General features: G+C 62.9%; 2 protein-coding genes across 3 annotated transcripts in view; one reads left to right on the top strand and one right to left on the bottom strand.

The window, feature by feature from the left end:
• The window catches only part of ZFPM1 (zinc finger protein, FOG family member 1), a 34,980-nt gene extending 20,694 nt beyond the window's left edge, over positions 1-14,286 (top strand). The window contains 8 exon segments of the mRNA XM_056360888.1: positions 5,669-5,802; positions 8,091-8,193; positions 10,021-10,233; positions 10,367-10,591; positions 10,930-11,025; positions 11,168-11,317; positions 11,503-13,400; positions 13,402-14,286. Coding sequence (XP_056216863.1) covers positions 5,669-5,802; positions 8,091-8,193; positions 10,021-10,233; positions 10,367-10,591; positions 10,930-11,025; positions 11,168-11,317; positions 11,503-13,400; positions 13,402-13,722 — 3,140 coding nt within the window. The 3' untranslated portion in view covers positions 13,723-14,286.
• Positions 14,287-15,686: 1,400 nt separating this feature from the next.
• On the bottom strand, positions 15,687-17,618 carry CIDEC (cell death inducing DFFA like effector c). Of its 2 annotated transcripts, none has more exons than XM_056360769.1 (6): positions 17,600-17,618; positions 17,106-17,178; positions 16,790-16,931; positions 16,548-16,697; positions 16,207-16,391; positions 15,687-16,079 (listed from the first exon to the last, which is right to left on the bottom strand). In XM_056360769.1, exons 2-6 carry the CDS (start codon positions 17,153-17,155, stop codon positions 15,893-15,895), a joined length of 714 nt encoding a protein of 237 aa, XP_056216744.1. In that variant the 5' UTR covers positions 17,156-17,178; positions 17,600-17,618; the 3' UTR covers positions 15,687-15,892. The 2 variants fall into 2 exon arrangements, with proteins under 2 accessions (XP_056216744.1, XP_056216746.1); XM_056360771.1 differs by lacking the exon at positions 17,600-17,618 and adding an exon at positions 17,252-17,338.
• Between the last annotated feature and the right edge of the window lie 1,915 nt (positions 17,619-19,533).

Genomic DNA, 19,533 nt, shown 5'->3' with positions numbered 1-19,533 from the left:
TGGGCCAGTTTGGAGACACTGCTGGAGCAGAGGGATGCTCAGACTAGTTTGGGGACACTGCTGGGGTGGAGGGATGCTCAGGCTGGTTTGGGGACTCTGCCAGCATGGGGGGACACCCAGACCAGCATTTCCCATAGCCTGGCAGGGACACTGCTGCGTCGGGCAGTGCTGGGGGCTGTTGACATGCCAGCAGCATCCCCTGCTCTATCCCTATCTTCCCTTCCATTTTCCCTTGGGAAGGAGAAGAATGTCTTGCATACTTGGGGTGAGAGCCCTGAGGGCAACACTGCCAGGCTCATGGTGACTGACAGCTGTCAGTCACTGCTGCCTTGCCACTCTGGATCTGAGGACTGATGGGGTTTAGGGCTTGTTCGAAGCTGAGCTCCCACCCCTCTCCTACGTCTAGGTGCTGTCCCCCTGGGGTCCTCCCACCCACACAGATAGGCCCTGCCCAGCACTGCGGCAGTGACCCCCCCATGTGGTCCCCCCTCTTTTCCGGAGGGGATATCTACCCTCTGCATCGGCTCCGGGGGCCCCTTCGCTCCCTTCCTCCCCCCTACCCGGCTTCCTGGCCCCCCCAGCACACCCCTACCCACTGCCTGGCACCAGCCTGGGCAGAGCCAGCGGGTCCAAGCAGCCCCACGAGTGGGGACAGAGCAGGGACAGGGTGTCCCTGGCACAAGGGTCCAGCCACCCCTGGCAGCCCTGGGGGGAGCCAGGAAGTTTTCCTCCTTCTTATCCTCCCTGAACGTTTTCTGATGCTACTGCAGGTGTTTACAGCTCCCATTTATATGTGGGGATGGGGACCCCCTGAGAGCCACATCCCAGCAGGGCATAGAAACACCCCGAATGCAAACATCCCAGGGAGGCTTACCGGGATGCATCCTGCTGGGGCAGGGCACCCCAGCTTACGTGGGGCGTACGGGAAGGGCGATCCCCAGGCGACGCATGGCACGGCTGGTGCCCGCCCTGCTGCTGGTGCCTGCCAGCTGTGGTGCACAGCTGGCAAGCTGGGTGCCCAGACCTTTTGGGGTTCAACGCCTCCTGGGTGCCGTTGCCCCCTCCCTGGCCTGCCCAGGCGCCGGGAGGTGCCCGCTCTGCTCACCGGGGTAGGTCAGAGCTCCTCCATTAACCAGGGGCAGGGTTCAGCCTGATAAAGATTTGCTGTTGTACTCTGTCAAAAAAAAATCAATAAATTGCAAGCGATGGGCAGGAGCGATAAAGGCAGAAGTCTCCCCCCCCCCCAGCTCCCACCCCGCGGGGGCAGTGGGGTGCCCTCCTGTACCCCAAAGCGGGGGGCAGAGCCAGTGGCAGCCCAGCTCTCCCACAGCTGTTCCCTCTCGGTCTGCGGCAGCTCGGCCAGAGCAACCCCAGGCTGAGCCCAAGCAGGCACAGCCCAGCAAGGCTTGAATTTAAACCCTCCTCACTCCTTTGTCGTCCCCAAGGCTGCCCTGATTACTCGAGCACCCGGGACGGCAAAGCTGGGATAATCTCCTTAGCCCCTTTGGAGAGATTTCCCTTTGTGAGCGGAGGTGAAGAGTGGAGATGCTGCGTGTTCACAGCTTAAGACTCTTCCCAATCGGCTCCCTCCATCTTATCGGAGCGGTGCCATCACATCATTTCACTAGTTGAGTTGTCAGGATTTATTCCTTCCGCCGTGCACTCGCTGCTTCTAAAAACAGCAGCTGGGGCACACCGCGGGGCCGAGCCAGGGCTGCCGGGGGAGTCGGGGCTTCTCCAGCTCGGCTTTCCCCGAGCAGGACTGGGAGAGCCACGGGAGGTTGGGTACCGATAGATGGATGGATCAATCCATCCATCCTCCCTCCCCCTTGGGGGCTCCCATGCCACAGGGACATCCTGCACATGCTGGGATGGGAGCAGAGACCACCAGTTCATTCCCGTTCTCCCAGGCTCTGCGTCACCAGGGCTCAGGTGGGGGCTGTACCCGGGGTTGTGGCCCCCAGGGCTGGCAGCCCCCAGGGCCAGGCACAGAATGCTGTATTAATAGGAGCGGCACGCGGCACGGCTGGTGCTGGGACATGGTCCCGTGACACCCCGATAGCAGTACTTATCCAGATAGTATCCAGGCAGCTGCAAACATTGCGGGGACCTCCGAGCCCAGATCCCCGCCGAGGGGCAGAGCCGGTTCATTTGGATTTGATTAAAGTCACAGGGATGCAGTTGGGGCGAGGGGATGCGGGAGCTGCTTGGGGATGGGATGGAATAGGTTTGGCCCAGGGCCGCCCTTCCCTCCTGCTCACTCCCACCTGCAGGGAAAGCAGATGTGGGCACATGGATGTGTCTGCGCTTCGGGAGCATCCACACGGGACGGCCACAGGAGCTGGCATATCCTCACCCGTGGTGCTGTTTATTTCCCTAGCTGTAAGGGTGCTGTGGGTCACTTGCGGATAGGCTCTTGTGGAAATTCATCATCATCACACCCCGTTCACCCCATGCCGGAGGAAGATGCAGCCGTGTTGCGCGGTGATGACTCACTGGCACCATGCGACCCCCGCAGGCTTCCTCCCCACGTGCCCTGCAGGTCCCTGGGGACGCAGGTGCCAGCCATGCCTTCTCAGCCATCGATCGCCCGATGCGTGGCCGTGGTGTGATGACAGGATTAATCTTTGCTCTCCAGCACAGCTCAGCCTATTTCTTTGAAATCTCTCGATAGGGAGATAAGCCGAGGTGCAGTGCTGGGTGAGCAGGCGCTGCCGGCCTGGGGGGGGGCAGTGAGCAGCCCCAGCACCCCGTGTTTCAGCAGCAGGCAGAGCACTGGGGTCCTTGTTGCGCTGAGCAGGTGCACCCAGCTCACCAGGGGCTTTTTTCCACTCCTTTCCGCCGCTTTTCTTTGCAACCCAAAGCAAACAGCTGGGTCCCTGCCCAATTTGGTTAATGATCCGGAGATAAACCCTCCTACGATAACATAACGGCGGGGCTGGCGGGGCACCGCCTGGCCAGGGACCGATGGCCAGACGAGATACCCGGGGTGGTGTTCACCTGCCGGGGGGGATCCCGTGGGGAGGGCAGCACCAGAGCGGGGCTGGCGCCCATGGACTTTGCTCCTTTCCACTCACCAGGGAGACTGCTGGGGGTCACCTGCGGCACCCCACAGGCTGGCACCAGCTCTTCCCAACCTCCCCAGGTTGCAGGCAGGGTGATGTGGCTGAATCCGGCACCTTTGGAGCATAGGAATGGGGATTGCTCCATGCTGTGTGGTTGTTCCCACGCAGGGACATAGCTCGCTCACTTTGGGTTTTGCTCCCAAGTGCGGGCAGCGTGAGCAAACGGCATCTCCCAGGTCACCCCATCCCGGCTCAGCATCATTTTCCTCGTGCCAAAGGGAGAAGCACAGCAATGCCGTGTGCTTAGTTTGAAAAATGACCGTTTTCCTTCTCTTTTTTCTTGGTGTATGAATGTGGGTGCAGCTGAGTACTGCAGGGGCTCCGGCAGCATCCCCAGCCGGGCACAGGGACACCCACTGGGACAGAGAACTGCTCAGGACCACTGGCTGGGGTTCACCACCGCCACATCTTTGGGGTGACACTGCTGGATTGGGCCACTGGCCGGTGCCGTGGCCATCGGGTGCTGGCGGGGAGCGGGGCCAGCTCCGGCAACACTATTTTTGTCCCCCTGTCTGGAACGGTTTTCTCTTTATCAGCGCCTGCGTGTTTTCTCTGCTGGGGTTTGATACACAGAAGATGAAGTGCTCTGACATGGGAAGTGTCAGGCGAACGCTCTTATCTCAGAGACATGGTCTCCTGACCCAAACGCCGCTGATTACCAGTGAGACAGGGGGAAGGAGGGGCAAAAGGGGGGGCACAGGAGGGGACGTGGCGGTTGGGCTCCGTTCCCCAAAAGTAGCCAGACTCTCCAGGGTGGCAAAGCCAGCGAGGAGCCACCACCATTGTTGGGGCTCTCCTGGGGATTTGGGGATTTGCTGTCCTCTCCCCGGAGCTGAGGGGGTGAGGGCAGGCAGCCTGGGATGCTAAGACTGCATCCTGGAGGGACCCCAGCACATCGGGAGTCAGCCAGGTGTTGGAAACATGGGGCAGTGTGCACCATGCAAGGGTCCAACTGCCCAGCTCAGCTCCGAGGCCCCGCTGATCGTCGCATCCTGCTCCCTGCCTGCTCCCCGGCTCATTTGCAGGAGGGAGCAGCCAGTCGAGGGGCTGCTGCTGCCCCTCCTCATCATCAGTTGGTGCTTGGGAGTAAATCCCATCAGCTCCTCAAATGTCCCAGCCCTCCTCCTCCTCCCTATCCTGGGATGGACCTGGTGGGGGCACAGGCAGGGGGATGCCAGGGATGCAGGGTGGCCAGAACTGGCACTGTGCTCACTCCCAAAACCACTTTGCTAGGGATGAAATCTCAACTAGAGACAGAGCCAGGATCCCCGCGGCCAGGGCAGCTTTTGGAGCTGCCGGGCCAGCACCAAGGGCTCCCCGGCTGAGAGCACCAAGGTGTGTGGGAAGGGGAAGCAGGCAGCCCTGCCTGCACCTCGGCCGGGCAGAGCGCATCTTTCCCTTGTGTCTACTGAAGGCTGCGGGCACGGGGATGGAGGGTGGCATGTGCCTAAGCGTGGGGACCAGTCCAGTGACCCCAAAGACCTCGGGGACCTTCAACACCTTCACAGACCGCCTCTCCAGCCCACCTCCCGGCAGGTTTTGCTGAGGGGGATTGGCTGCTCCGCTGGGATGTCACTCAGAGCCACATCCTTGGCAGCACAGGGCTTCCTCAGCGGATGGAGGGGACCCGTGGGTGGCGGTTGGACCCAGCAATCGCCGGTGCTGCCAACCCGTGCTCACCACCCAGCACTTCCAGTCACTCACCTTAACTTACCCCAGCGTCGAGAGGATCCAGATGTCAGCCCAGCTAATAAACACATCAGATTTCAATCTCCGCAGCCATGGGATCGCTTTATCCTCCCTGCGCTCCCAGCTCGGAAAGCAATTTTGCCTTCAAACGAGCGCAGCCTCCTCCCTGCCCACGGGACCTGGGCACCAGCTGCATCTGCTATGGAGCCTTCGAGGGACAGGGCTCTGGGCACATGGCCTTAGGGGGGGCTCTTTTCCCTGGCATGATGGTGGGGGGATCCCACTTCTTCTCCAGAGCACCCTGGGGAGCTAGGAGCCTTCCTGGCTGCAGATGGGTGCCCTGGCCACCCTGCCTCGCTGGTGGCCCAGTGTTTGGCTCGCTGTCCTCGGGGAGCATCTTGGTTTTGGGGGAGCAGTGTCTGGCCCCTTTGTGCTGTGCAGCAAGGGGCAGCCAGCGCACATCCATCTCCGTATTGGTTACCTGCCATCTTATCTGCGCTCCGAAAGACAAAGGCACAGTTAAAACATTTTAGAGCAGCCTTCATAGCGTATTAACATGTTATCTAACCCATTAAACCAGAGGCTTATCAGATAATCAAAGCCATTAAGCCCTGAAGCTTCTGCAACTTTGGGTGCCGGGATGGGAAATGCTCCTTCCTCTCCGCCACTGTGCTGTGCCTGGACCCCCGGGCCATGCCCGGACCCCCCAGTGAGATCCCACCCACCCACTGCAGACACAGCCCCACAGCACTCAGTTTCTGGTGGGTGCCCATGTCTGCAGGGACCTGGGGCTGGTGCAGGCCAGGGACCTGGCTGGGGGGCATCATGCCGATGCTGTGCCTGTCTCCCCACAGATGAGCTGGATCTGGCTGTGCAGGAGGGGGAGAGGCAGGTGCGAACCCGCAGGAGCCTCCCCGAGGGCTTCTCCTGGGGACCCTTCCAGGGCAGCATCCACAGCGAGCCGGCATCGCCGGGGCACGGCGAGATGGTAAGGAGCACTGCCGCGGGCTGCCAGGGATGGTGGCAGGGAAAGTCCTGAGGAAACAAGTTGTTTGGGGAGAGGAGTTCGTTTGGAAGGGATTTTCCATGCTTGAGCTCCTGACTCCCTGGGAATCTCGTGGTTTGGGTGGCCAAGAGGTTTCCCTGCCATACACTCCCAAGCTCAGAGCATCCCCACAGGCCCAGGGATGGGATGCTGGCCATGCCCTCCCATCCCTTCCTGTGCATGGCTGCAGGCAAGCAGGCTGCTTGGTGGTACACGTGCCCTCACAGAGGAGATGTGGTCTCTGGGTTTCCCACCCCACATTTGCTCCCAGGGGGCTCTGCTTGTGCCTAGAAAGCGCCAGGGCTCTGTAGCCCATGGGGAAGGGGCAGGAGAGGAGACAGCGCGGGGCGCTGGTGGCTCTCCGTGGCAGGAGCACACTGCGCCGGGGCGAGCACACACCCTGCGGTGTGTTGTGGGTGCTGGATCCGCACATCCCAGTCACATCCTTCCCCTGCCCCCCCCCCCCCCCCCCCCCCCCTTCCGCCCCGGAGGTGCACGCCAGCAGCTCCAGCCCAGGATCTTTGAGGCTGGAGAATCTCACCCGGCCTCCATCCCCACCTCCTTCTCCTCCCTCGCTTGCTCTTTTTTCTCTTTTTTTCTTTTTTTTTCTCTTTTTTTCTCTTTTTTTTTTTCTTTTTTTTTTAGCTCAGGCCCGTTTATCTTTGCCGAATTAAATCCTTGATTAACCCTTATCTGCCCAGTTTGGCTCCCTATCTCCTGGTTGGCGCCATGTGTCCAGACACCCGGTACAGGATGATTGATTTCTTAAAGATATGCGCGGCTTTTTTCTGATACTTCATTTATTGTCTAAATATTTTTGCTCCCATTTCAGCAGCTCCCTTATCGAGCCCGGCTGATGATTCCCAGCCCTGCTCTCCTCCACCACTCGCCTCCCTCCCTATCTCTGCTTGGGGAAGCGAGGAAGGAATCGCAGCCCCATCCCTGATATGGGCTGTCGCCCTCGGGTCCCTTCGTCTTTGTTGCTGACGGCAGGGGGGGGGTGCAGGGGGTCTCCCCCAGATCCTGCCTGGCTCTGCTGTTCGTTTCCATGTGGAGATTATCCCATCCTGGGGTTTTAGTGGGAACTGGGAACACCGGGTGGCTTTGATGCCTCTGTGGCACGGAGCACCATGCATGCCCATCACTGCACTGATGGAGGAGAAGGAGAAGGTGGAAGAGGAGGAGGAAGATGCCTTCCCACCCCCAAGCTGATCCCATGGGGCTCCCCCAAAACAGCCTTTCTCAGGAGAGTGTGCAAACCCACCAGCGTCACCAGCCCAGCAGTGCCAAGGGACCATGGAGCCCCACATGCTGGCTCGCCCTGTGGCTGTCCCCCCACTCCATCCCTGCCCCGCGTCCCCCCGGCCACCCGGCCTCAGGTGATGCCCATGGCGGGGGGACAGCGAGGGCATGGGGCCGTCCTGATAACACCATCCTAGCGGATGCAGAGAAGATAGGGTTTCCGATGGTTATCGGGCCGGTGCAGAGTGGAGACACTGACCTCTTTGTTCCAGGGAGAACAAGGAAGGGCTTGACGCAGGGGCTGGGGCCACCAAGGGGAGCTGGGGCAGGCACCCTGGGGTGCTGGGAGCACCCTGGGGTGCTGCAGGAACCTCCTTCCATCAGGAGGTACCCACAGATCCCCCCCCCGCACAGAGCAAAAGCTCTGCAGAGACCCTGCTCTCCCTCCTGGCCTCAGCACAGGTCATGGAGGGGCCACCATGGTCCCCAAGGGAGCTCAGCCCGGTACCACCAGCAGCACCCATCCCCGCCTCCCATGCAGGGGGGGCCTAAGCCCCCAGCCTCGTTTCCCACCCACTGTCCCTGGGGGCAGGTGGGTTCCCGCAGCAGCGGCAGCAGCGTGCAGGTGCTGCGGGTGCACCATGGGCCGTGCACGCGTGTGTGCGAGCGCCTGCCCGCGCTTGCGCGTGGGGTTTATCACGCTGCCAGCACTCGGCTCCTGGCGGTGATAAGGCCTCAACCGGCTGCGACTGTCAGGCTGAGTTGGAGGGTTTAGAAATATTGGGACGAATAATTAGATTTCATATCGTTACTGCGGCAGCCATCGGAGGATCAGGCAGATTAATTCCCCCCCCCCCCCCCTTCTGCTCATTAATATTCATTAGCGATGCGGGAAGGCAGAGCCGGGCATGAGCTGAGGGAGGCTGCCGCGGCTCCCTGACCCCAGCCCGTTTCGAGGCGCGGTGCTCACCCCCTCTCCCTGCCCTCAGAGCCCACCCGTGACGCTGGTGCTGGGGGACGAGAGCTGCTGGCTGTCCCGGCTGCCCCTCGTGCCTGGAGAGCCCGACGCCAACGCCGTGATCTACAGGAAGGGTTGGTACCAGTGCCACGTGTCCCCGTGCCTGGGGTGGGGGGCTGGGGGGGCCAGGCATGGCCACCTCGGCACTTGGGTGGGGGAAGGGGTGCTACTGCGGAGGGATAGGTCCCTGTCCCCCCTCCATCCCTGTGCCCCCAGCCCGCTGCCGGTGCCTGCCCACACCTGCCAGCACCCATGGCCCCCCCACAGCTGCTGGGGCAGTGTCTGCTCCTCTGTGACCCAGCACCCCTGTCCCAGCCCTCCCCAGCTGCTGGGGGATAGGAGGAGGGTCCCAGCACGCAGCGGCTAGTGTAAATACTGGTGCAAGCAGTAGTGCAAGTGTTGCTGCATGCAGCTGGGGCAATATTTGGGGCAAGCACTGGTGCAAGGCTCAGTGGAAGCATTACTGCAGACATTGGCATAGGACTCCGTGCAAGCATTACTGCATGCATCGGTGTAGGACTCAGTGCAGGCATTACTGCATGCATGGGTGCAAGGCGCAGCGGGAGCATTACTGCGGTCGTTGACATAGGACTCGGTGCAGGCATTACTGCATGCATGGGTGCAAGGCGCAGCGGGAGCATTACTGCGGTCGTTGACATAGGACTCGGTGCAGGCATTACTGCATGCATGGGTGCAAGGCGCAGCGGGAGCGCGGTGCAGGCATTACTGCATGCGTGGGTGCAAGGCGCAGCGGGAGCGCGGTGCAGGCATTACTGCATGCATGGGTGCAAAGTGCAGCGGGAGCATTACTGCGGTCGTTGACATAGGACTCGGTGCAGGCATTACTGCATGCATGGGTGCAAGGCGCAGCAGGAGCATTACTGCGGTTGTTGACATAGGACTCGGTGCAGGCATTACTGCATGCATGGGTGCAAGGCGCAGCAGGAGCATTACTGTGGTCGTTGACATAGGACTCGGTGCAGGCATTACTGCATGCATGGGTGCAAGGCGCAGCAGGAGCATTACTGCGGTCGTTGACATAGGACTCAGTGCAGGCATTACTGCATGCATGGGTGCAAGGCGCAGCAGGAGCATTACTGCGGTCGTTGACATAGGACTCGGTGCAGGCATTACTGCATGCGTGGGTGCAAGGCGCAGCAGGAGCATTACTGCGGTCGTTGACATAGGACTCGGTGCAGGCATTACTGCATGCGTGGGTGCAAGGCGCAGCAGGAGCATTACTGCGGTTGTTGACATAGGACTTGGTGCAGGCATTACTGCATGCGTGGGTGCAAGGCGCAGCAGGAGCATTACTGCAGTCGTTGACATAGGACTCGGTGCAGGCATTACTGCATGCGTGGGTGCAAGGCGCAGCAGGAGCATTACTGCAGTCGTTGACATAGGACTCAGTGCAGGCATTACTGCATGCATGGGTGCAAGGCGCAGCAGGAGCATTGCTGCGGTCGTTGACATAGGACTCGGTGCAGGCATTACTGCATGCATGGGTGCAAGGCGCAGCAGGAGCATTACTGCAGTCGTTGACATAGGACTCAGTGCAGGCATTACTGCATGCATGGGTGCAAGGCGCAGCAGGAGCATTACTGCGGTCGTTGACATAGGACTCAGTGCAGGCACTACTGCATGCGTGGGTGCAAGGCGCAGCGGGAGCGCGGTGCAGGCCGAGGGGAGGCTCTGGCAGCTGGGCCCGGCAGCAGCGCTCCGGCGCGGGCAGACACCGCCATCTCCAGGCAGGCTGGGGCTCAGCTATGGCTGGGAGGAAGCACCAGCTGCAGCTGGGGACAGGGACAGAGGGGACAGGGGTCCCAGAGCCATGCAGGCAGCAGCCCAGCAGCAGGACGGGGAGGGTCCAGGGGGTGGGTGCTGACCGTTCCCCCCACCAGACGAAGCCCTGTGGTGCCGGACGACGCGCGCCCTGAGAGAGGATGAAGCCGTGTGCGCCTTCGTGGTGGCCGAGCCGCCAGCCATCCCCAACAGCCACGCGGTGAAGGCAGAGCCCAGCGACTCGCTGTACCCGGCCGCGCTGCACTCGGACATCCAGCTGCTGCCGCAGCAAGCCGGCATGGCCGCCATCCTGGCCACCGCTGTGGTGAACAGTGAGTCCCAGGGGACGGAGAGCACGGGGAGGGGGGACATGGTGAAACCTGTGGTGCCAGGACCACGCCGGGTGTCCCCAGCCTGTCGTGCACATGATCTATGTCCCTTCCTTGTGTCCCTTTCCTGCCGCAGAGGATGTCTTCCCATGCAAGGACTGCGGGATCTGGTACCGGAGCGAGCGCAACCTGCAAGCCCACCTGATGTACTACTGTGCCAGCCGGCAGAGTGCCAGCTCGCCCGCCCTGGAGGAGAAGCCCAAGGAGACCTACCCCAACGAACGCGTTTGCCCCTTCCCCCAGTGCAAGAAGAGCTGCCCCAGCGCCAGCTCCCTGGAGATCCACATGCGGAGCCACAGCGGTATGGCACGGCACGGCATGGCACAGCACGCTGCTGCAGCCTGGGGACACCGAGCCACGCACAAGGACCCCGGAGCCTGCTGGGTGGAGGGGCAGGGAGGCTGTGGGGCTGCAGCACAGCTGACCAGTTAGATGAGGTTCTCCCCCAGCTGGGTTACTGGGTTGGGTCAGCTCACTTGTAGGTCTTCCCCCATCTCCGCCCTGTAAAGGTGGAGAGGGCATGCTGCTTCCCACAGTCGGCACCCTCCTGGCTGGCACAGCTGGCCCTCTGGGGTGTGCCCGCGGTCCCTGTCCCCCTTCCCTCGGCGCTGAGCGTCCACCTGTCCATCCATCCTGCAGGAGAGCGGCCGTTCGTCTGCCTGATCTGCCTGTCCGCCTTCACCACAAAAGCCAACTGCGAGCGTCACCTGAAGGTGCACACAGACACCCTGAACGGTGAGTACTGCACGGTGTCCCCACAGGGACACCCCTGTCCCCTCCAGCACAGCCCAAGGACAGGGACCTGCTCCCCGCGGGTCTCTGCCTTCCCTGCTGGGTGCCATCCTGCCTGCTCAGCCCCATGCCATGTTCCCTGCAGGTGTTTGCCACAGCTGTGGCTTCATCTCCACCACAAGGGACATCCTCTACAGCCATCTGGTCACCAACCATATGATCTGCCAGCCGGGCTCCAAGGGAGAGGTGTACTCACCGGGACCAGCCCTGCCCGCCGCCAAACCCCTCGCCCCCGGTGGGTACTGCAGGCTGTGGGCACGGGGGGACGCGTGCCAGCACCCATGCAGAGCCTGGCTTCACCACCGAGGGCCGTGTCCCCAGACGGCTCCAGCCACAAGGAGGGGGGCTGGGGGACAGGGGGACAGGGTGAAAGCGCCTGTGCTGGGGATGTCGGTAACGGTGCCTCTGTCCCCTTGGCAGGGCTGAGCCAGACGAACAACGCATCTCTGCGAAAGTGCAGCCTGCCGGCGTTCCTGCCCGAGGGGCTGCCGGCACTGCCACAGCATGTGGTGCTGCATGGCCCCCTGCCCGCCCCACCACCTGGCCCCGACACCACGGGCCCCCCAGCACCGCCCACCTCACCCCCCGACACCAGGGCTGGCAAGCTTTCACCACCAGCCCAGCCACAAAACGGGGAAGGGCCATCATCATCATCATCGTCCTCCTCTTCCTCTTCCTCCGGCGAGGCCATCCGCGTCAAGGAGGAGCCTGCCAGCAGCCCAGCCAGCGAGGCGGAGGCGCCGAAAAGCGGTGGCCCCGGGGAGGGGGGCGGCAGCCCCGACGCCTGCTCCCGGACTTCATCCCCCCGCAGCCTGCCCTCGGCGAAGGTCAAGTCGGAGCTTGCCAGTCCCACGCCAGGCTCCAGCCCGGTGCCCAGCGAGCCGGGGACAGGCACAGCCGGCGGCACCGTCTTCCTACCCCAGTATGTGTTCGGCCACGAAGCCGCAGTGGTGCCGCAGGCGTCGGAGATCCTGGCAAAGATGTCGGAGCTGGTGCACAGCCGGCTGAAGCAGGGCCACGGCAGCGCAGTGCCACCCACCATCTACACCGGCACACCGGTGCCCAAGGGTGCCACGTGCTTTGAGTGCGAGATCACCTTCAACAACATCAACAACTACTATGTGCACAAGCGTCTCTACTGCTCTAGCCGGCACCTGGCCGAGGACAGCGCCCCCGGGGTGCGCAAGCTCAAAGCCCCCCCCGGGGCACCCAAGGGTCCTCCTGCCCCAGGGACACTGCTGTCCCCGCCAGCAGGCGATGGGCAGGGGACACCGGCAGCAGACGGGGATGCCGGACAGGATGCCACGCCACCGGCCGCCACATCAGAGGTGAAGGCAGAAGAGACGGGGGGCAAAGCGGGGTCCCCTGAGGCAGAGGGGGGGTCAGGGCGGTGCAGTGAGGACAGCCAGAGCCCCAGCAGCTCGGCAGGGGACGAGGGGGACGAGGACCCCAGCAAGACGCTATGCGAGGCGTGCAACATCCGCTTCAGCCGCCACGAGACCTACGTGGTGCACAAGCGTTTCTACTGTGCCTCCCGCCACGACCCCCCCCTCCGCCGCCCCAGTGCCCCCAAAGTCCCCTTCCTGCCCCAGCCTCTCCGCACCCGCAAACGCCGCAAGCTCTACGAGATCCACGGGGCTCCTCACCGCCCCGCCGAACCCCCACCAGCCCCCGACCCCCCGCCAGCCCCTGACCCGCCAGGGGCTGCCCCCTCGCCCCGCTCCAGCCCGGATGCCGATGGTCCCATTGACCTGAGCAAGAAGCCGCGGTGGCAGGGGGATCCGACGCCGGCACCACTGCTGCCCTTGGCCGACTACCACGAATGCACTGCCTGCCGCATCAGCTTCAACAGCCTCGACAGCTACTTGGCCCACAAGAAATACCAGTGCCCGGCCACCCCGCTGCAGCCCCGCACCCTCGAGCACCTCCAGAAGATGAAGGGGACCATGCCAGCCCCCCTCAAGGGTCGGCGCAGCCCCAGCAGCCCCGGCGAAGGGGACCCCGAAGGTGTGCGGGTGAGGGCAGCTCCGGCGGGGAGCCCTGGCATCCCCTACCCCGGTGCATCCGGGGCAGACTCACTGCAGCGACACCCTAAGGGTCCCCTGCCACCCCCGGGGGCAAAGGGACCCCTGGCTGCCTGTCCCTACTGTCCCCTCAATGGGGCCATCAAGAGTGACCTCCTCGAGCACTTCCGTAACGCCCACGGGCTCTTCATTGCCAAGCCGCCGGTGGCCGGGCAGGGGCTCCCTGATGCCCCAGCACCCAGTGCCGGCAGGACACCCGAGTCCCCGCTGCCCACGGCGTCACCCCCCCCGCCTGCCTGCACCCCGCCTTCGCCGGGACAGCTTCAACGGCAAGGAGGGTCAGGACGGCAGCCCCCGGGCCCCCGCCTCACCCCGGCCCCCCGCTTCACCTGGAGCCCCCGAGGGACTGCGGGAAGCCACCCGCAAGCCCCCCACGCCCCCTGCCTACACGGACAGGGGCGTGCAGACCCCCCCGGCCAAGGCTGTGCCCAGCCCGGTGCCCAACGGCAACCACAGGTACTGTCGCCTCTGCAACATCAAGTTCAGCAGCCTCTCCACCTTCATCGCCCACAAGAAGTATTACTGCTCCTCCCACGCCGCTGAGCACGTCAAGTAAAGCCCCCCCGACACTGCCCCCACCCCACCGCTCGCCGGGGGGGGGCTGCAGGGGCTGGGGGACTGGGAACCAATGGCTGGCACCCCCTCTTGCAGGGGTCAGGGTGATGGAGGCTCCACTGGGGCAGCTTCAGCATCCGCAGGTCCCTCCAGTATCCCCAAACTGCACCCCAGGTTGGGGGTCTCACGTGCCCCTGGCCAAGGACCCTGTGGCAGGGGGGAGCACGGTGCTGGTGGCCCTGCCCCAGCCCGCGGGCTGTGTGGTGTCCCCACCTCTGCCCCTGCTGCAGCCAGGGCCAGTGCCAAAGGGAAACTGAGGCAGGGAGAAGGCACATGGCCCTGCCCTGGCCAGGGAGCTGCAGGAGGGGCTCTGCCCCCGAGTAGACACTACAGGGGTGGGGAGGGGGTACAGCGTGGCTGGGCTTGGCCCTGGGCACCCTAGTAAGCATGTGGGTGCCCCCCAGCACAGACCGGACCCTGCAAGGGGGCAGCACTGAAGGCAAGGATGAAGCTACCCTGGGAACCGTGTGTATAAGTGTGTACAGAAATAAATATGTCTAATAAAGCTGGGCTGCTGCCTGCATGCAGGGGACACCACGGGGGCTGGCATAGCCACCATCACCCCATGGGGTCAGGGACATCGGGCTGGGGATGTCAGGTGTGTATAGCCATGGGGTGGCAGGGACAGCTTGCAATACCGGGGCAGAGCATCATGTGCTTGTGCCATCCCCAGCATCCCTCAGTGACACCCGCCTTGCCCCAGGTGTCATACATCTGTGTCACAGAGTGGGGTGTCACCAGCACTCCCTGGTGGCACCCACCTTACCCCGGCTGTCACACATGTGTGCTGTGGGCTGGGCTGTCACTGGCACCCTTCAGTGGCACCCACCTTGCCCTGGGTGTCACACGTCTGTGCCACGGGGCCGTGCAGCCACCAGCCCCTAGGCTGGGCTCCAGCTGGTGCTGGGCTGCAGGCTGATGACTCATTAATTATGAGGCTAATTAAACTCCCACAGCCACAGGTGGGCTGTGCTGCCCTGAACCTGGTTCAGGTCTCTGCCACATCAGCAGTTCCTGCACTGGAGCCCCAGATCCCTGCAGTGGCATCCCCAGGTGAGCATGGCTTGGATCCCATGACCCCTGTAGTGCATCATGGAGGGGGGGGTGCCCCTAAGCACCCCAAGAGCATGGCTTCTTACCTCCCCACAGCTCACCCCAGTGCTTCCTAGATCAGCACAGGTGGGTGGCAGTCCTTCCCCTCCATCTCAGCTTGCCCACCCTGGCTAGCAGGGCTTGCACTGCAGGGCCCCAGTCTGGGCTCCCTATCTCCCGCTCGGGTACGGTCCCCCAGCTGCCTGATCGGCACAACCCAGCATCACACGGGCTCTGTTTTGTTTCCCAGTCTGGTATCCCTGGAGCAGCTGGGCAGTTGCAGTCCCATGGGGCTTGGCCAGGGCAGCACCAGCCCACAGGCTTGTGCAAGGCTGGGGCCACAAGGGCTCCCACACACAGGGGCTGCCAAGGGGGACAGGGGTTAAACCCCCACCCCAGGGCAAGAGGGGAGCATCCCTCTGTGCCAGTCCTGCTCCAGGTGCCAACGGCACAGTCAGTGCCCTGAGCAGCAGGACCACCAGCAGTGCAGGGGCATTTTTCATCCCCTTAAGTGGGGCAAGAACAGGAGCTGCCACAAGCTGTTTGGGGATTTTGCGCTGTGCCCTCCCCGTGGCTTGCCTGCAGTGCCAGGAGGGGGTCCCAGTTGTGTGCCGGGGGTGCAGGCCAGGCCTTGCATGCCAGCCAGGGTGCTGGGGTGGCAAGGAGGAGGAAGGCAGCAGCTCCCTCAGGGAGCAGTTGCCACAGGTCACCTCCTTGCATGTTCTTGCACCACCACCCAGCACAGCCCCACAGTGCCAAGTAGAGCAAGTGGCTGATGTCCCCCCAGCCAACAAAGATGGGTTGAGACACAGCTGAAGTTAGCAGAGCTTTACTTAAATAAATATATTTACAGAGCAGCAGATAATACAGAGAAGAGCTGGCCCCATTCAGGCAGCGGGATGCAAGGAGAGGCTGTGCTGGGCACTATGGCAACCTCCCCCGGGGCATTGACCTAGCGGGGTGCTGAGACCCCCAGGAACTGAGGGGAGGTGACAGAAGGGGGGACAGGGCACCAGCTCTCACTGCAGTGTCTTCCTGCGGGGCAGGGGTGGGAGGCTGCAGGGCAGGAGGTTCTGCAGCGCAGGGCTGCTCTCCGCTTCCTTTGGCTCCTCTGTGGCATCCAGGAGCTGCTGCATGTAGCAGGAGGTGCCGAGCAGGACATGGCCGGTGGCCTGCATGGTGAAGAGTGTCCAGCGCAGGGCTTCCCTAGGCAGGGAGGAAGGGGATGAGCATGCCTCGTTGCAGCCCACAGAGGGGATGGGCAGCAGGGCTGGTCCCCCACTGCAGCATCCCCATTCCCAGAACCATCTCTGGGCCCCCCCCCAGCACTCACTTCATCAGCCGCCTGGCCCCGTAGCAGCGCAGGTCGTAGGACATGCTGTAGGTGCCATAGAGTGTGGCTTTGACGTTGAGGCACCCCAGGTCCCGCGGGTTGGTCTTGTAGAGGTCAAAGGTGACACAGGCGACATCGATCCTCCGAGGGGGCTTGTGGGAGAGGCTCAGCTGGTAGCCGGACATCTAGGGGAGAGTGGGACCAGGATTACCTAGTGGTACCCTCACCCTCCTCCCAGTCCCACTTCACCCAGCATCCCAGGTACATCCCAGCAAGCATCACATCTCCCCACTGATCCCAGCGTGGGATGCAGACAGGATAAAGCAGGTTCATGCACTCACCTTGGAGGCAGCCCAGGTTTGCCCCTTGCTCAGGGCCATCAGCACCGTGCCCTCCTCCAGTGTCTGGAAGAAAGCCTCCGTCTCCACCACAGTGCCATCCTCATCCAGCACCAGCGAGATGGGACCCGGGGCGAGAAGGGCGCTCTGAGCCTGTGGAGGTGCAGGGGGTGAGCAGGGCTGAGGGGCAGCCAGCCCACCGCCCACCCAGGTGGAGAGACAGTCCCCAACCAGCCGTGGCTCACCTGGCACAGCAGCTCGGCAAGGCTCTGCGCCATGATGCCCTTGCGCACGCTGCGGTCCCAGTTGCAGACACGGTAGGGCCGGGGCCGTGGGGCCGGGCTCAACAGCAGCTGCTGGGTCATGGAGGCACTTGCTGAGACACATCTGGGGAGGAATGGAGGGATTGGGGTGTCCTGAGACCTGCAGCCAGCCCTGGGCAGTGCCAGCCCCCGCCAGGACTCAGCGGGAGCAGGACATCCACTCGGGGAGCTGAGAGGTACTAAAGCAGGGAGGGCTCCGATGTCCCCCACCCTGGGGACGGTGGCTTCCAGCACTTACTTGGAGACAGGAGCAGCCAGGCGCAGGCTCAACGACTTGGCGTAATCCATCTTGGCAAACAGCACGGTCCAGCCTGCTGAGGAGGAAGGATTCAGCCTTGGGCCAGGGTGGTCTGTCCAGAACTGCTTCAGGAGACCCCCACCCACCAGCACCTCCCGCGCTCGGCTCCAGCACGGCACTGAGCCGGCACCCCAGCGCCGCTGCCTTTACGTGGGGGCTGTGCCTGCCCTTTGGCCGGGGCTAGGCTGGCGGTGGCCGCCCGGGCAGAGTCCCCCTGCCAGCACGGCTCTTGCGTAAAGCGGCACATGGGGCTGTGAGTCAGTGCTGGGGCAGAGGTGAGACACCAGCACCGGGCTGCACCCCCACACCAGCCCACGAGGGCTCTGGGAATCAGGGGCACCCACAATAGTGACCCCCAGCCCTACAGCTCCAGGGACAGCTCCAGCCAGGAACCCACAGGGAGGGTCCTGTGGACCACAAGCACCACCACTCACCCCCAGCAGGTACCAACACCTCCATGCCAGATCGGCCCCACCACATTTATATATATTTTGCAGTGACCCCGCCCACCCAGCCCCACCCTTCCTGCCTCAGCCAGTCACCCCCTGGCCTGCTGCCACAAGGGGAGGAGCTAGTCAAGGGGGCGGGACCAGCCTGGCACTGCTGCCCGGGTTGCTGTGACAGGGTGATGGGGGGGCAACCACCAGACAGCTCCAGGGAGCATCCCCCTGTCCCAGGGACCACGAGCATCCTCCTGCCCCAGAGAGCATCCTCCTGCCCCATGAACCATCAGCATTCCCCTGTCTCAGGGAGCATCCCCCTGTCCCAGGGACCACGAGCATCCTCCTGCCCCAGAGAGCATCCTCCTGCCCCATGAACCATCAGCATTCCCCTGTCTCAGGGAGCATCCTCCTGCCCTGACCGCCAGCATCCTCCTGCCCCAGGGAGCATCCTCCTGCCCTGACTGCTAGCAGCCTTCAGGCTGCCTCACCACCACTTCTCCCTCCCGGCTGCCTCAGCACCACTTTTCTGGGCTGCCCACAGTAAGCCCCCCCCCACTGTTCCCAGTAAACCCCTTCCCAGTAGCGAGCCTCCTCCCAGTGCTCCCAGTAAGCAGCCTCCTGGGCATTTTGTGCCTCTGGGATGTCTCCCCAGGGCAGAATTTGGCCCCGTGTCAGGGAGCCGGGAGAGCAAGGGGCCCAGGGGGCTGTTGCGACAGTGGGGATAAGGGGCACGGTGCTCAGTGCCCAGGCGGAGAGGCCAAGCTGGCTGGAGGGGAAGGGGCGGCCATGGCTCCCTGGTGAGCTGCGGTTGCCGTGGGGCTACTGTGAGGCCATTGGTCCCGGACCTTGGGGCTGCTGCAGAGGATGCTGAGCCAGGATGCAGGGCAGCTGGGCCACGTGGCTGCTGGGTAGCCCCAGGGTTGGGGTCACATCCTGTGCTGAGCACAGAGCAGCCCCAGCCACAGGCTCCCACAAAAGCAGAAGTTGCGTTGAGGATGGAGGCCCGTGGACACACACCCAGCATGGGGGATGCCCAGGCAGCCTGGCAGCACTGAGGGTAGCTCATTAACACTCTGGTTAATGGGGACAGGGTGCTGAGCAGGCTGGTGAGGACCCGTGACCATGCTCTGGCCACTGGCCCTTGCTCCCCTTGGCACTGGGAGCAGGTGGAGCAGCGCACGCAGCACCATCCCAGCTGGGGTACAGGGCTGCTCGGGCAGGCTGCACCCCACGGCCCTGAGCCATCGTCCCGGCATGTTTGTGTGCATGTGTGAGTGAGCACTTGTGTGTTCCTCCACCTATGCAGGCAGATCTTCATGTGTGTGTCCATCTTCATGCACATCCATACAGAGAAGTGCATTTGCACGTGTCTGTACCTCTGTGTGTGCCTATGTGCATATGCTCATGCATGCATCCATGTAAGTGCATGTGTGTTCATACGTTTCTGTGTGTGCATATGCGTGGGGGTATGTGTGAATGTGAGTGTACCCATGTGTGCACGTGCCCATACCTCCACGTGTGCATTCCCATCCATATACCTCCCCATGCATGCCTGTCCCCATGCTTATGCATGTGTGCCTAGCATGTGCACACACATCTAGCTGCATGTGTCCACCTGCATGTATGTGCATCTCCACGTGTGCATGCACATGTCTATCTCCATGTGCACATGTACCCCTCTGCATATGTAAACATGTACCTCTACGTGTTCATGCATGCCTGTGCTCCTCCTCAGATGTGCGCCCCTCCCTGTGTGTGTGCATATGTGCACGTGCACCCATGCACATCTGTGCAAGCACGTTTGCACCTCCCTGTGCATGCATGTGCACCCGTGCACATATGCACATACACGTGTGCATCCCTCCCTGTGTGCACATGTAGGTATGCATGTATGTATGCGCGACCACGCGCACCTGTGCGCGCAC

The sequence above is a fragment of the Falco biarmicus genome, chromosome 15 (genome assembly GCF_023638135.1).
Source record: "Falco biarmicus isolate bFalBia1 chromosome 15, bFalBia1.pri, whole genome shotgun sequence".
Taxonomy (NCBI): Eukaryota; Metazoa; Chordata; class Aves; order Falconiformes; family Falconidae; genus Falco; species Falco biarmicus.
This window is presented reverse-complemented; position numbering and strand designations above follow the sequence as displayed.

Coding starts and splice junctions, on each gene's coding strand:
- CIDEC (XM_056360769.1), bottom strand. CDS start 17,155: ATGGATTACGCCAAGTCGTTGAGCCTGCGCCTGGCTGCTCCTGTCTCC. Junction 16,932..17,105: donor CTGGCTGCTCCTGTCTCCAA/GTAAGTGCTGGA, acceptor ATTCCTCCCCAG/ATGTGTCTCAGCAAGTGCCT. Junction 16,698..16,789: donor TTGCCGAGCTGCTGTGCCAG/GTGAGCCACGGC, acceptor GCACCTCCACAG/GCTCAGAGCGCCCTTCTCGC.